General features: G+C 40.7%; 1 protein-coding gene across 1 annotated transcript in view; it reads right to left on the minus strand.

Annotated features, from left to right (window-relative positions):
* Window positions 1–16,823, minus strand: part of macf1b (microtubule actin crosslinking factor 1b) — a 45,773-nt gene that overhangs the window by 25,518 nt on the left and 3,432 nt on the right. The window contains exons 2-4 of the mRNA XM_036539571.1: window positions 16,471–16,605; window positions 15,736–15,788; window positions 14,666–14,777 (exon numbers count right to left, since the gene is read on the minus strand). Coding sequence (XP_036395464.1) covers window positions 14,666–14,777; window positions 15,736–15,788; window positions 16,471–16,605 — 300 coding nt within the window. The remainder of the gene's footprint in view (window positions 1–14,665; window positions 14,778–15,735; window positions 15,789–16,470; window positions 16,606–16,823) is intronic.

Here is a 16,823-nt window from a genome sequence, read left to right on the forward strand (position 1 = left end):
ATTAATGTGGTGCCGTTAACTTTGCAGTCTTTGTGGATTCCAAGAAAATTTTAATTATGATTAAACTGAAAAAGTTTAAAGTCTCTTTCTTCTGATACAAAGATTTAATGTATTTAATTTTCTTTGCTCTAACCGAAATTATTTAACGTGAACCAAATGCTTTGGGATTTCTGTTTTTGTTTGTTTTTCATATTCCCTCTGGAAATCATATTCTGCCTCGCGTTTCGTAACCATATAATTGTCATTTTCTGTAAAAATACATTTTATTGGTTGATTTATCAGTTAAAGTCTAAATATCCTTCAGTTGACATTTACATTACTTTACTTGACTGACACAATCAAGTAATAATTAAAACAAGTGGAGAGGAGTTTTCTTAATAGTAATATATCTATGTTAATTTGAACTTTTACTAGTGATCACCTTTGGATAAACTCACCTGACTCCAACGTTAAATACCGACCAACCATATCCGTAACCAAGAATTAACCCTAACCTTTCATGTAATTACAAAACTTGAGTAACGAAGGCTGGCCCTAGTATTTTTGGTGGCAAAATTTCTGGTGGAGCACCCCCACGAGAGCCCCCAGCCTACCGAGTTAAACAATTCTAACATTCTTAGACAGTTCTAACAACATGTTTAATAATAATGGCTTGAAATATTACCTTTGAAATATATTCTAAAACAGATCGCCTTCTGTCACTTTCAGATTGGTTATACTGCTCAAAATTTGGCTAACTCGTTAGGTAGATGTATGAGCATTATGTGTATTTTCAGCTTTTCCTTGCCAACTTCACATGCTGCCTGCTGTAACTACTTCTCTTGGCTATCAAGGGCTGGCTCACTTAGTTTAGCTAGTTAGAGCTAGCTAGAAGGCAAATCATGTAGCTAACGTCAGCCAGATAAGACATCTGATGAATATCGCACATCAGATCAATAAAATCAGAACTTCACGAACGTGTTCATGAAATACCGCTTCTCCTTGACCATGCTAGACGGTTCAGACCTCTTCATGATGAATCAATGTTTTGTTGTTTCCCACAACTGTGTCTCTGTCAGCTGTTGTTACGTGCGTGTAGTGTCGTCCATTCCCAGTGTAGCCACAAACTCACTGTAAGTGTGGATCAGAATTCCCAACTGCAAACCAAACCTTGACCAGTATAAGGTGAAGATCCAAAAAAAAAAGGATCAGCTGCTTTTTTGTCATCCACCCAAATGTCACCGCCGTTTTTCTTTATTCTCACTCACTCAAAGGGGTGAACCAGGGCAGATAAACTAACTTGGGCAGGGTGCAACTTGCTTGCCAAATAGCAACAATGACAGCAATAATAATAACAATAACAACAACAACAATAATAATGATGATGTGCCTCCCAAGGCCACCACCTTATACGTCATATGCCTTGGCTTATGCCTTATGCCTTATGTACTGTGCGTAACAATGTTAAAAGGCATAGCAGTCTGACGGCAGTCAGTTACAGTTACACTTACATATAGTGTAGTGACAAAATGTCAACATCTAAATGCTTTTCCATACTTTTTGGAATCGCCAATAGTTTATCCACCACCACAACCTCTACAGTCATACAGGCATGCTGAGGTCAGACTAGTGCAATCATATAGCAACTTGGGCACCTCATGAATCAAAGATTGCCTGATGGTAGTGAGATGAGGAAACCCTGCCAACATACTCAGTCCTAAACTGCCAGAACAAATTAGCTTTGAGCTCCCACTCATTGTTGTCTGATGGGATGGTTGGGATCTAAGCAGGGCTTATAAGACTCTGCCTGCACTCAAGACAAGCACCTTACTATTTGAGCCACTCGGGAGCCCCATGCCAGCATAATATTAAACGTGAGCATGTTTAAATTGTATTTACACATCAGAAATAAGGGCCAAGATAATTAGCAGCTTAAAGGTCCTTTTAGTTTTTGTCAAGCTTTTGTCTTTATCAAACTATTTAACTGGTGAAACCTGTAACAAATGAAAGAGAGGCAACTATATTTGATTCTTCTAATTGTCATTTTTTCCTTGACAGAGGTATCTGCCAAATTGAAACATTGATAATAATTTATCTCCAGCAGGTAAACACATTAACCGTTCAGAGCATCTACCTGCTTGTCTCAGACTTAGGGATACAACCACTGTTCCCAGAACTGTGAACAAAATCACATACCTCAGATCTGTGTTCTGTGTTCTGTGATCACAGTTACAATATGAATTAATGGCGAATTACATATAATTTGTTCATTTTTAGCACTCCATAAAACTTTTAGCAGATTTTATATATTTTCAGCTTTTTGCAATATTTCTGGGAGCCTCATGGTTCACAGTGCAGGTGAGCTATGACCACCCTGGGCCCAATGCTGTATGGTATGCCATGTACTGGAACTTGTAAAACTAGATACACAGCCATGGAAAAAGACAGCGCTCTGCATTTGGAACCACCTGTCGAACCTCAGCATTTCTGTGTGGGTCTCTATGTGAAACGTTTCAACCTACCCTCCTGTATGATAATTCCTCTGAAAGACACAAGCATTAAGAGGGTTTTATAAAAACACCTCACATATGTACAATCTACTGTTGTTCTGGAATCCATGGCTTCATTTCAGGAACAAAACAAAAACCGCATACATATCGCTGATCATCAGATGATGAAAGAACCTACTTCAAAATACAGTGCAGTATGACATTAAAGGTTGATACAAACATAAATGAATGAGACTGAGGGGGTGGTGAGTCAGTTGCAGAGGATTTGGCCTGTTTGTCTGGAATCGACATTCATTTATGTCTGCGGTGGCCATTGTCATGCTAATGCAGGTGTCAGGACAATTGCCAGTATCCTGACAGGACAGAGTCAATACATACTCGCACGCTGACACCAGCGTCATAAGAGCGACCGATTCTCACACATACACACATATACACATCACTCCCCCCTCCGGGAAAACCAGGATGCAGTAGCACAGGGACACCTGACAAAGCTACTCCTTCACTGATGTCAAATACTATCTTGTGTGTGTTGTGTGTGTATGTGTGCTTTTTACTCAAGCTCTTGTGTAGTTGTTAGTGTCCTTGTGTAGTTGTTAATGTAGACTACATCTGCAGAGTTAAGTTTGAAAATTTCATAGCAGTATTTAGTATTTTCATAGAGTTTTTAAACACTTAGAGAAAATAAAACATGGAGAAAGTGTTTGGTTAGATGTAGATGTAGATGTGTTTGGTTAGAAGTTTGCTGTTTGAAGGTGTATCGTATTAGTTGCCCTATATGCTGTAGTTGTACAAATCTGATAGTACTGTGTCCTCAAACAGACCTTGCTCTCAGCTGAGAACTGTCTCATTGTGGAACTGTACACATCCTGTCCCCGTACTGTCGCTATACTTACTGTATGCACTTTTGTACGTTGCTTTGGATAAAAGCGTCTGCTAAATAAATGAATGTAAATGTAAATGTAAATGTAAATGTACCAAGCATAGGTTCATTTTGAAAGACCTTGTGGCTTTTTTTTCCAGAGAACATAAATTTGTTTAAAACTCCAGTCACACATACATGTTCAGTCGTTACTGTAGGAAAACTAATGATTATGTTCTTGAGAGAAAAGCACGCTGTTCCTTAAAAGTATGCTTTGAAGCCAAAAGGCAGAAAGTTCTGTAGAACAGTATTACACACACTGACAGGTACTGGCTGTGAAAACTATTACTCTAACTGTCACATCTAAGCAATTCTGAACAAATTCAGATATGCCCTAATCAGTCAATTCAAGTGATACAGCATAAATACATTCTGCAGCTGTATTTGTGGGAACTACTGACTAAGTCTGCTTTACACTACCAACTCTCAGAGGTAAGAGAAGAGCTATAAAAGCTACAGCACAGGTGAATGTGAAGGACAGTGTATAATGAATATAGAACATATTCCCATTCATGCTACTTGGTTTGTTAATGATATAGTTTCTGTTCGTTTTTTAAAACTTCCAGTCTGTGCGACTGTACTTAACTTTTACAATGACAATGGACGTACCATAAAACATCATTTATTACTGACACCACCAAGCCAAAGCCACTGTAGTAAAATAGTCCTGGACACTGACTCCTTAAATAAAATATTTTGGAATAAAAAATTCCAAAATAAAATTTAAAAAGTGTTTCCACAAAGACTATTTATCAAGTTTATAACATTAATACTGCTCAATGCAAAACTTATGCAACCATAACAACAGGACAGACATAATCTATTACTGCCACGCTGTTGCTCCACTACATTTCTGCACTCTGCAAAGCAGGACTTACCCCCTTCAGCCACCTTCTGCCTAAATCGCCTGCAAGTCTAGATTTGGCGGTTTTAGCTGTGAATGCCTGCACACTTACCCGCACAGAGGCGCACAAATGGCACAGAGAGAATCCAGTTGGTCGTCCGTTACCATTCAAAGGAGCAAATTCCTGCCTTGTTTAAGCATCCTTTCACTTGCCCACCCCCTTTCCCAGAAACGGACTCCACGCAAGCTGATAACCCATGCCTCTCCGTTGCCCACAGCCACCGGCAAACAATGTTCAACTTTTCCCTCTATCCTGCAAACCACTCCTCCTTTCAGCGTCTTTGTTTTACCCCTCGGGCAGAATAATTTCCTCCTTGTCGAGTTACCGGCGTGCAATCCGGGTCAAGGTAGACCTAAAGCTTGGCTACATTCTCCGTGTCCCACAAAGGCAGGTTGTTCGGGTCCCCTCATCCCAGTTTGCTCCGGTTAGCTCCATCTCACTGCCGGCACTTGCCTGTTGATGGGGGCTCTGTGTCTGTTGTGTTTCCCTGCCAGACTGTTAGACAGCAATGTCCTCACACCCCCAATCCTCCCCATCTGCTGGCCCCTCCCCCAAGTTTTTTTTTTTTCGCCTCAGAAACTCCATGCTGCTTCCAGGGGGAGAAAAGGGACTTCATAAAGACCCCAGGGCTCCCCTGCGCATTCACATGTTAAGTGACAGATGCCTCCAGCCCCTCTCTCCCCTGTGCTCATGTTGTGACCGCAGAGGCAAGCGGGGTAGTCCACAAAAGGAGACCCCCCCCCCCCCCCTTTCTCCCTCCCTTCTATTTTCAAGACCAGCACGCCAGCCGTGGCAGCAGCAACAAAGGGCCCTAATTACTGTAAAACACCTCCGGTTACTTTTCAACTCACTTCCAGTCTTCCCGAACTGCAAACGACAAAGCACAAAAAGTAGGGAGATATAAGGAAAAAGGAGATGAGAGGCAGGGCATTGTCTGTCCCTCCCCCACCCCCACCCAGATTTGCTCCATTTAAAGCTCCTTTCCTTTTGAGCATGCAAGTTTGTGCAACTTAATACTTACTCCACTACGGGAGCTTCATAAAGGGGCCTGAAACACTACAGATACAAGTTTGATGACCAGTCTACATCCTCAAATCATAAAGGAAGACTTTAAACACCTGTGATGCTAAAACAATGCAGTAAACATTTCATCGATGAAACTGACTGATAAGCAAATAATCATTTTCTAACTCACATGCTTATGGTCACATTTATTTATAAATTGTTACATCTAACAGGACAGTTTTTAGACAACACTTGGGATATGAACATGACACACGGATGTAATTAGCTAGCACACTGTGTCAGCATCAGTCTACAACACAGGCTTTCAGACAGAATCTCAGACTCTGATTGCATTACACACCAAAATCAATATGAACAGCAATAATGGGCTACCCATTGTCAAATTACATGTTTCAGACATCCGCAGTTTCTCTTGGTGCTTCTACTCCAAAATCCACTCTTTCAGTTTTTACTACTATCTCTTTCTTGTCATCCCTCCCTCCCTTCCACCCTCTGTTCCTAGAACACATCTGGATTTATGATGCCTTACAAAAATTCATTGCAATTTGTATAAAATGGATATTTTCTCATTTGTATATTGCACCCTGTGAAATGGCCTACAGATTTCACACGTGCATATGTTCTGTTATGCAGCCTTGTTTTGTTAATGTAACAGAGAGGAATCTGGTTTACAAAAATATATAAGAATTTAACAAAATGGTTCACTCATCTGATCTCAATTAGCATTGACCAAGTATAGCTATCCTGTCAAGGCAGTGGACTCTCTATATAATTGTTTAAATAACATATTCAAAAGAGACTGATAAGGTCTATTGTAAGGGAAACATTTTGCTTCTTTGTGTTGTTGTCACCTCTTTACAGGTGAATACTAAAGGGCTCTACCTGAAACATTATACAGAATGTGGCCTTACACCGTTCTTATTGCCTGCCAGTGGAAAGCCCTGGTCTGTGATCCCCTTGTTCCTCATAAGTGAAGGAATGTTAAAACTGTTCAATTACAGAGTCAGGTTGCACAGTATCTCCCCAGGCTGGTTTTATTTCCAGGAGAAGGGATGAGAAGAAACAGTCCCTAGTAGTGGGATCAGTATCCTGCCAAGCACCAGTGGACAGGTGCCCAGGGCTTCTCTTACAGATGGCAGATAACGACCGGGCAGCACTTTCTCAGGCCTGGCTCCTTCCCTGCTACCAGCCCCTGTCTTGTCCTATAATCCACACTGTGTTACACACCAGGTGGGGGTCCGCATGGGATTAATCAGGAGATGAAAGCGGCAGAAGGGAAAAGAAAGGGAAATATCGACCTTCCCGTCCTTCCAAGACAGACGGACACCTCATGGACACTCAGTGTCACAGGTTCATCTCCATCTTCTCTACCATAATACTAGCCTCGGATTGGCTGATGGCCAACTGGTTAACCACTAGTATGTTTCAGGTTACGTGAGAAAGGTGAGACATGCCTGTGTGAAAGGGTGGCATGAAGGCCTGGGAGTGGAGGGTGGAGGAAGCATACACTGTGAGAGAGGACACTAACAAAAGAGGGCATGAGATCAGGTTTGACCTCCAGAGGGGTGAGGCATTGCGGCAGCCCCGCCCACCCCATAGCCTGGACCTCTCAGGGGTCAGGTGAATCGTGGACGTTGCTCACAAGAGGCCTCACATCACACAAGTCTGGCAGAGAGCAGCGGAGTAATGCGTCCGAGGGACAGAGGAAAAGAAAGAGCATTTCATGTCGAGTTTTATGATGATTAATCTTCCCCGCTAAGTGCATGGGACCAAATTAGATGAGCTTTTAAGGGAGGACTCAGATGCTGCTTGACTGAAAGCAGCACTTAAATTACCAGGGGCCCCTTTGTGTGCCGATGTGGTGAAATTTCTTTAAAGAAGAGAGAGAAAGAGGTGACGAGAACGCAGAAGCGACAATGCCTGTCACCCTGGCTGCTCCTGGGAAAAAAATTTCAATGGGGATGACCCCCTGAGGTCAAGTTATTTAACCCCTGCAGTCGCACTGTCAGGGCAGAACACCCCAGTGTTCTCAGACAGTCACAGTGTGACTCACAGAATGACTCACAGTCATTCTCCATCTCGAGAGCTCCACGCCACCTTTTTGCAGAATGACAATATTTTTTTGCATCCTGCAAAAAGATTTTCTTATTTTACTTTATAGCACATACACGTGAATATTGAAGTAAGTGGTTGAAGCAAAGCGTTCAAAATTTAAAGACAGGACATAGAACAGGACATGCATTGTAGAATTGTTATATCTGTACATACAAAGTGTGTACTATGCCATCTGTTCTATGAAGTGAACCATTTCTTCTCCAATTCTTCATTAAATCATAATATTAAAAAATACAGTCAGTCTCAATTTGGGTTATAGTATAACTGAACTCTATTTATGATATGGGGAAGCATTATTTTACTGGGGGTAGGGCACAAGAGTGAAATTCTACTTTAAAAAACTGTAATGTTCTGCCAAGTACAGTAATGGTCACACACCTGTCCTCTGTAAGTACCCATGCTCAGAACTTATATTGTTGAATTTAATACAAAAGAGAATATAATAAGAATGGAGCAGAACACAGAATGTTGCTTCCAGTACTCCTGTACAGTATTTACCAACAGGAAATGTGACTTTGTTGCTCCAGACTCATCTGAGCACAGGGTGAAAACACAAAGCTAAAACAGAAATATTGCTGACATGAAATGACACAATGAAATTCAAAATGAAAGGAAAAAAATGTTTGCTTCTGTAAATATGTCACCCTCACATATAATAAACTACAGGAACAATTGCATCTTTAATGTGTTTTGTAATGAATACACTACTGAATACATTTTGACTAATACAGTATATTGTGACAGGTAATTAGACTCAAAAATTCTTGTATAGAAGTGATCATTTTATATGTCATATTAAACATTGTATTCTACAATCATAAGATTTCATTTATTACAGTGACAATTACATATAGATTGTTTTTTTTTCTTATATTACTGTATGCCTTTTTAAATCATATAAAATATTGGGGATTAAAATTTGACATATATTATACTGGTACAAATGACTTTTTACTATGCCCTCCTATGAGGGTACTTTCTTTCCCTTAACAGTCTCTCCTGGTGACAGGAGACTCAACGCCCCTGCTCATGATGGCTTCAATTAACTCCAATTTAAAACTTTGCTTCATCAGTGGGGAATCAATGCATCAATTAAGCTCAATCAGACACCTCGCCAAGCCCAGGGCATCAGCCACAATGCGGAGTCCTTTCGCCCATCTGTAAGCGCCTGTGTCTTTACAGGGCTCAGATGGACTCCTTCCCCTTTCTCGAAGCCTGGCAGAGAGGCGGCTGGCTCCTGCCAAACAGCAGCATTCAGGACCGGAGGGACAAAAAGATGACACGCAATCTAAAGCTTTTCACTGCGCTCAGCCCCATTCAGATATATCTGAATCGTCCGCGGCCCCCGCCCGCCCGCGCTCCCTCCGCGAGCTCCCCTCGTTTTCACCGCGGGATTAACCGTGCAGCCCTCGAATGGGGTAGCGCCGCACGGGCGCTGGCACATGGCAGAGCCGGGATGTTATCTATGCCAGACCCCTCGTAGACTGCATGTGTAGCCGCAGAGACTGCCCGCATAGCCTTGATCTCTGGATTCTCCCTCAGAAAACAAGGTGCCTGCGTGCTCTCGAGCGGTGTCCTGAGCAGCTCCAGTGTAACCTGAGGACCTGTGGCCCTCATGATGTGGGCGGCCTTCTTCGCTTGATGGATTGATGTCGGACGATAGCTCATTCTGTTTTACTGTTACTCTATAGCTCATGCTCTTGCAGCCTCGCTCACATGGAGCCAGAGAGCATGTGTTGTGCTCAGCTTTTGGATAGGGTACGGGAGCCAGGCAAATGGGACGGTAAATGGACTGCAGATGAGGAAAAATTCGATCAAAGTCCCATGAGCCAGAAGACTTGAAAGCACAGAAAAGTGGATTAATCCTTTGCATGTTACCCCTACCGCCTCCCCCACTCCCCAGCCCCTAAATCAAATAAGACCTGAATAGGTACTCCAGTATATGGTAATTAGCGCTCCTCTGACCATACCCACTCCCTCTAAAAGAGACAAATGGGACACAGGAGGTTTTTTTTTCATTCATCCTAAAAAAACAGGGTCCCCCTTTGATGAGGGGCACTGAAAGCGCCATTCCTCACCGCAGACAGTTATCGCCATAGTGGTGGCTTCCTGGAGAGGCCCCGGTGCAGCAAATGAAAAGTAGGGGTTCCCGTAGGGGGTCCCTGGACAACACTGGGTCTCGGGCACAAAGGAAGCAAAACGTATATCTCTGATCCATCTGTCTACATGAACGGCTCATACTCTAAAGGAAGGAATGATGGCTGAATTTAAGGCTGAACAGGAAGTGAGGTCAGAACGGGACACATGTAGGGGATGTATGAGGTCAACCTGAGGGTTCTGTTTGTCTGTAGGCTCCACGAGGGAGGAAAAGTGATTATCCACTCTGATGGAGGGCATTGGAAAGTAAAGATGGGGGAGGGGCTGCACAAAGGAACACAGCCACCCAATGGGATATACACAGCGGGGAAGGTCTTAAGATTTACCAGTATGTGGCTCATTATCTTTTTTAAAAATAGATTTTCAGTTTGAATTCTGAGAAGTAATTCAAAGATTTAGTTATTAATCATGTATACTGAATAAAAATGTAGTTATTCAGTGACCTGGTGAAAATGTAGCCAAAATTTTAATCTATTAAACTTGGAAAACTCACATCATATTTTGAAACTTTGCTTGAGCATACTACCTAAGGAGAGCTACTATAATCCATTTTACAGATACATTTAGTCATTTCGCAGATGCTCTTATCCAGTGCAATTTATAGATATAGACACATGAAAGTAGGTGACACAAAACGCATTGGACAGAGCCGCTCACCTCACCAGGAGCCGAGCTGACACAACAGGCCTGCTGATACTGAACTGTGTAATTCAAGACGCCGCCAAACTTTGACTGCGTGCACTGCCACCTCACCCCGCCTGCCCCCCCAGACTTCCCAGACACACACCACAGAGGGACAGTGAAAAAAAACGGCAATGTTTGCAGGCCACCATCAAGGCAGTGCCGGGAGGAGAGTGGAGGCCGGCTCATTACGCTGTCACCATACTGCGCATCCTGACTTGTTCATGATTCAGACTCACACCACATGAAGAAGAGGAGAGACCCCTTTGAGGATAGATATGCTATTTATCCACTCCCAGCTCATTGAGAAGATTTTAAATCTGTAGCTGGCCATTCGACTACTGGCAGGGAAGCCTTCAGACTCCCAATACAAACGCAACCACTCTTCAATGCAAGCTTCCATGACACAAAGAAATGCATAACTTGGTCACATGGTCATATGACTGGGTGCTGATCCAATATGTATAAGGTGATTATGCAATTTCAAAAAAAAGAAAAGAAAAAAATTAATTTCATTTAAAATTCATAATTTAAAATTACTATTAATCATTATTAATAGGATAACCTAAAATCTAATGTTAGTTGATGATCTAATATTATTTAATGTTTGTCTTGTCTAATGGAGGACATTTCAATTGGTGGTTAACTTTTGTTTGCAGCTAGAGCATGCTTAATTGCTAAAAAGTCAAAAGTACAACACAATTATTGTATAAAGGTGATTAGGGGCCGTGCAACACATGGGGTCCGATGTAACAGGTAAACACATGGCAGAACGTGCCAGGCCAGCCGGGGCAGGTGTGAGTTTCTCCATTGTGGCCACACAAGGGGCCGTCACATCGAATTCACCCTGCTAACTAACAAGCCCCCGCTGACTGGAAGCAGCGGTTTGAGCAGACTGAGAGGCCATTAGCATGACAAAGCCGCGCGGGGCTGACACAGAACGATAATGTCAGGGAGGGAGAGAGCTCTCCTTTCACATATACAAACTCACACAGACAGAGAAACAGACACTCACACACACACATGCACACGCGTGCACACACACAGACACACACACACACACAGTGCATCTGTAGAACTGACATTAAGTTAAACTGAGGCACCATCCCAACTACCAGCCTGATGTATGTTAGTGAATATATGAACTTTTCTCTTCTAAAAAAAATAATTCCAAGCTCTTCCAAATAACTGAGTGTTCGCTAAGCTAGTGTTAGCGTTATGTTTGTCATTTTCTTCAAAACATTTTTATAGTAAATAAATAAACCCCTTCAAACTGGAAAGAGCATCAAAATTAGGTTAGCCATTTTCTTCTAATTTTTGTTGGGTCAATGCTTTGATTTAACTGTAGCCCAAACAATCTATCAAAAAAGTCTAACATGGGCTGCCTAAACACAATAGGACGCTGTAATAAAAATCATGCCAGAAACACAGAGAAGACAATGCAATACAAATTGAACAAAAGAAATCGTCAATGTGTTCAGGAGCTGGGTGTTGTACTGTAGTGGGAATCAAGATAAGTATTAAAACGTTTCAATTAATACATAATGGAGCCTCAGTTTTCAATGAACACAAGAAGGAATATCCTAATCTAACTTTAATGCAGTTCTGCTGTACTGAATACTCCATTTCAAATGTTTTTTTTTTCTTCAGAAAGCAGGGTATTGCAAAGTAGCATTCCAAAGTAAACCAATGATGCATTCAAACCGTGATTGTGTGCTGTTAGGTATTCTGTGGCCATTTATTAACCCATTGTGTCAGACTGCTGGAATAGATTTGTTATCCTTAAAGGGAAAATGCATCTTCTTTAGCAATTGAAACACAATAGCATGGGAAATTTGCCTTTTCTTAATGCTGTTTAAAGAAAATGACCCACCTAAGCTGAGGTGATCTTGTCATATTCATCTACAATAATAATAAGAAGAAAAAGAATGTCAGGCTCTTAGTCACGATAGCATCTCAGTTTAAGTCCACAGATGTGCTGTGTATGTGTGTATCTGTTTATGATTATTGATTATTGACTGATTATTATTTGTTGATTATTATTATCTGATGATTATTATTTTGTTGGTTTCATCGCCATCACTTCTAGAAGTAGGAGCTGAATTAGTAATGTTGTAACAGTAAGAATGATTAATATTATATTATGATTTTTTTTTGCCCTCAAATGAAGAAAGTGATATGTACAAAAAAGCCTTTTCAGTCAGATCACAGCAATCCATCTGTCCAATTTTGCGTCTTCTCCGCTCTCTCATTCACCAATCACAGTCTAATGTCCTTTCAGAATGTTCTCTCATGTGTGCAGAGGGCCTCCTCAGCCACCCTTGCACACAACACAAAGGAGGCTGGCCCTTATTCCAGTGGAGCCTCTCTCTCTCTCTCCCTGGTTCCCCCTTTCACTCTGTATCTCTGTGTCTCTCTGTTCCTCTGTCTCCCTCCCTTTCTCTCTCTCTCCCTCTCCCTCCTTCACAGCTTCTGATGGGACCCTAACCCTCCAGGGCTCAGACATCAAGACTAACTGCTGGTGAGAAAGTGGCTCTGGTCCCAAAGCCAATGGATAAGAATGTTTACCGTTGAACCGCAGGGGCTGGATTATATAATAGAGGATGGACTGAAACCACTAGCTTTGTCTGAGGTCATGTTTGCCTTTTTCTTGTAAAAGGCACCAACCTCCACAATTACTTTTTTACAACAACGGCTATTAAAGGTTTTGTGACCAATCAGTCCTTCTAAATCACAGATTTTTTGCATGAATATGCAATACATGTAGCTGACTTTGAATGAAGTTGCCGTGACATTCTAACTTTACCCAGTCTCTCTGGATGGTGACAGTCCAGTCCCCTCGAAATACAATGGTTTTTGCCAAATGAGGAACGTACTGCACAGAGCTCTTTCCTCTTTGCCGTCCGAAGCTCAGATGTAGTGCTCAGAATGGGCTGTAACGCCATTGCAGTTTTAAGTTGCATTCAACAGTTTGATCCCCCCAGGCAGGTTCCTCTTTTTTGGGATGGTGCCAACCAGAATTTCAAAGGATCCCAACAGCTAATGTTTTTCTTGCTAACTCTAACAGTGAAGACTAGACTTGAGTCTTCTATTAATGGAAAATGTGATGGACACCAGAATCTATATTAATAGCTCAAACGTGCATTATTATTTGTATACTTGCATGTCTTTTAGAGTATAATTCCACAATTATAGAAATTTATCTTTATGCATAGTCTGCATCATAAGTAATACATTTCACAAATACTAAAATATACAGGATGTGCATACAAATGGATATAAAAGTGGGTTTTCTTCTTCTGCTTTTCTTCTGTATTGTACGTTATACATTTTGACATAATGAAACTAATTGATGTGTTAGTGCAAACGACTTAATTGAATTAACATACTTGTAGAGTTGTTAATATTTTGTTCATTTTGATGTGGCAGTTTAAAAATATCAGCATTTCATGTAAAGGTTCTTTCACATGCCACAGAGCATCATGAAACGTGTCATGAAGAACAGTATCTTTTACAGAGTAAAAGAGTACAGAGTATCTTGTACTGAATGAGCTCAAAGCTCATTCAGTACATTCTTTCTATAGGTAATTAGTAAAAGCACCAGATAACACAAAAGAAAAGCAATGTCACTATACATAAGGTGTCTGTGTTCTCCACATGAGCTGTGTACAATCCAGAGAACATCCATTGCAGGTAAACAGTACGCTAGTAGACACAAAACATTTAAGTTTGAATCCTTGAAAATTTCTGGTTGAAAAAAAGATTATACCCCCACAGCAAATTCAAAGCAAACAGTCATAACTTCAGGAAAATGTTACAGGAAGCGTATGTTATAGGAAAACATATAAGGTTTGTTGAGATATCAAAAGGTGTAGAAAATAGTAAAGGAAGCACTCTGAAGTAAAATGTTCTATGCCATTTTACTTTTGATTTTCTAAAACTGCAATAGAAATTTAGAAAATACAGAATTATCTGAATTATAAAAACAAACACCCAAACAAAAAAGCAAGTAGTAAGTAGCAAGTTTTAAATTTGTGAACCTTTTAATGACTGAACATCATATTTTTTCAGAAGATCAGCACCATTATTATTATTATTATTATTATTATTATTATTATTACCAGCATCATCATCATAAATTAGTTAGAATATGTCTTTATCCATGGTAACCTAAAATTCGTACATACTATTATGCAGCAGGATAACTCCTGAGGCCATTCAAGTTTTCAACTTGAGATGTGAATTCAGAACTTTGCATACTTATATTTGCATCAAGATTTGTGTCAGCATTTCGCAAGGGATAATGAAGGGCAAATATTAAATATTAATATATACAATATATTATATATTAAAAACTGTAACCCACTAACCCCAGGTTCCACATGGGGCAGCCTCATCTCCATGTCCTTCAGCCAGTGACGCAGGGCCCGGATCTGACCTCTGAACTCCGTCTGCCATTGGTTCCAATCTTCCCCAGCTTTTCTGGTGGGAGATGGGAGAGACTGTGTTTACGGTTTGTGGTACTTAGTGCCAGGTTTCCACTGTCCTGAATTTTACCCCTAATTTACAAATCACTTTGGACAAGAATATCTACCTAATGACAAAATGAAATGCAAATATAATGTTCTAAACCTATGCATTTGAACAGGAATAGCCAACTGTAATGTCTAATGCTTTTAGGTGTCTGCAGGCTTCAATTCTACTTTTCACTCATTTGGCTGTATCATTTGACATCTCTTGGTCAGCAAGTAAACTCACTGAGTAGTGAGTATTCAAACCCCATGCAAGACACTGATCTTCAAGAACCAGAATTGGCCATTCCTGCTCTTCAAGTCTTTACTGCCATTATAATTACCATTCCATAAACCTATTGTCTTGAAACTGAAAAGTAGTTAGCTTTTTTGTCTGTTCTACCATCAGGCTATCATGCTGTTGTCTTTTTAAAGTACTTGTCATCATAAAGAGTTAAACTCATTTAGAGCTGTGGTCATCTTCACCCTCACAATGGCAGCAATGGGACCATCGTTATTTGTTCCGTTAGGCAGCACGTTGGGATTTTTTCCACCCCCCATCTGATCTCGTTTGATGGACTGCTTTCATCTATGTGAGATTTGTTTTCCCTTTTGTGTTCATCTAGGTTAGCCCATCCAGGCGTACTGGGCCCAAGGGCCCGAGCAGAGCGGTAACAATTGACCAACTGTTACCGTCCGTTTGGTTTCCTGCGAACCAAGCTGCCAGCCGGCACGTTGACTGTTGCCATATACCACCCCATATTTTCCAGACAGCAAGAATCAAGCCCCCTTCCCCGAATTACCCTGAAGTAATCAGATTTATAAATGAGTATACAGTCCCATTAAAGGTAGAGTTTGACTTATTCTAGCAGAGTACTCAGTTTGGAATGTCGAGAGGCATTTTTTCTCACTGCATCAGAGACCAGTACCTGTCCTCTTTCACTGTGGCTCTCTGTGACTCGGGCACAGCCTCTCTTTGATCCTAAGACAAAAATCAAAGAATTTTTTCATTATGCTTTTTTTACTTTTACATGTAATACTCAATCAATATATTTGCATTTTCATATCATATCGGCATGTATCAATTTTACATTTAATGTCTTCAATTCTTACAAATAATACATTCTAAGAATAATGTTGTAGGTTTTTTGGTCTTATAGGACATTGTTAAACAGGGTATGACGTTAGGTATCAGCATATGAAACTGTGGATGAGGGGAGAAGTTCTTGAACCACAAGCCTATATCTGTTCTCTTAAACCTGCAAGCATTCTGTTAGAATTCACATTTTAAGCCTGCTTAAGCTTTACTAAATACAAATTACTGGGTATTAGAACTTCAGATTCAAAATTTGAGGTGTATACTAAGTAAAAAAAAACATTTTACATACACACATTTCACATCAGTAATTCATTGTCACTGTGATAAACATAATTGTGCATATTAAAAAATACATGGCACCATTACAAATGCCTGATATATTCTAGCATTGAAAGTTATATGACGTACATCTGCAATATACTATATTTTACATTTAGGTTTAGAGACAGATCAAGAATACATTCTTTATATTGAGTGGGATTTTGCATGTATCAAGGGTACCAAATAAAATGTGATTGTGAACATCTAAACGTGCCACGTTTTCGCCATTCCCCTTGAATCTCACCTGTTTCCACCTGTCCAGTGCAGCAGGTGAGCTGGACAGGTGGAGCAGTGTCTGTGCAGGTATGCCTCTCTGGGAATCATGGGAAATAAGTGGCCCTCCTGTGGGAGTCCTAAACTCTGCTCCTGGGCTCAAAGCCTAGATGAAGGCAGATACACACTTCTGAGCAGCTTCGATTATCCTATGAACCGAGGTACTCTGTCATTTTACAATTAAATAATCATACTCCCATTCACTCACTCTCAAACAGTATATGGCATACTTTGGTGAAAATAGACATTTTAATTAAGGTGCTAAATCAATGTAGCATTTGTGGGGTATGACAACAGACATCCACAAAATATATGCAGTTTTTA

The sequence above is a fragment of the Megalops cyprinoides genome, chromosome 10, assembly GCF_013368585.1.
Source record: "Megalops cyprinoides isolate fMegCyp1 chromosome 10, fMegCyp1.pri, whole genome shotgun sequence".
NCBI lineage: Eukaryota > Metazoa > Chordata > Actinopteri > Elopiformes > Megalopidae > Megalops > Megalops cyprinoides.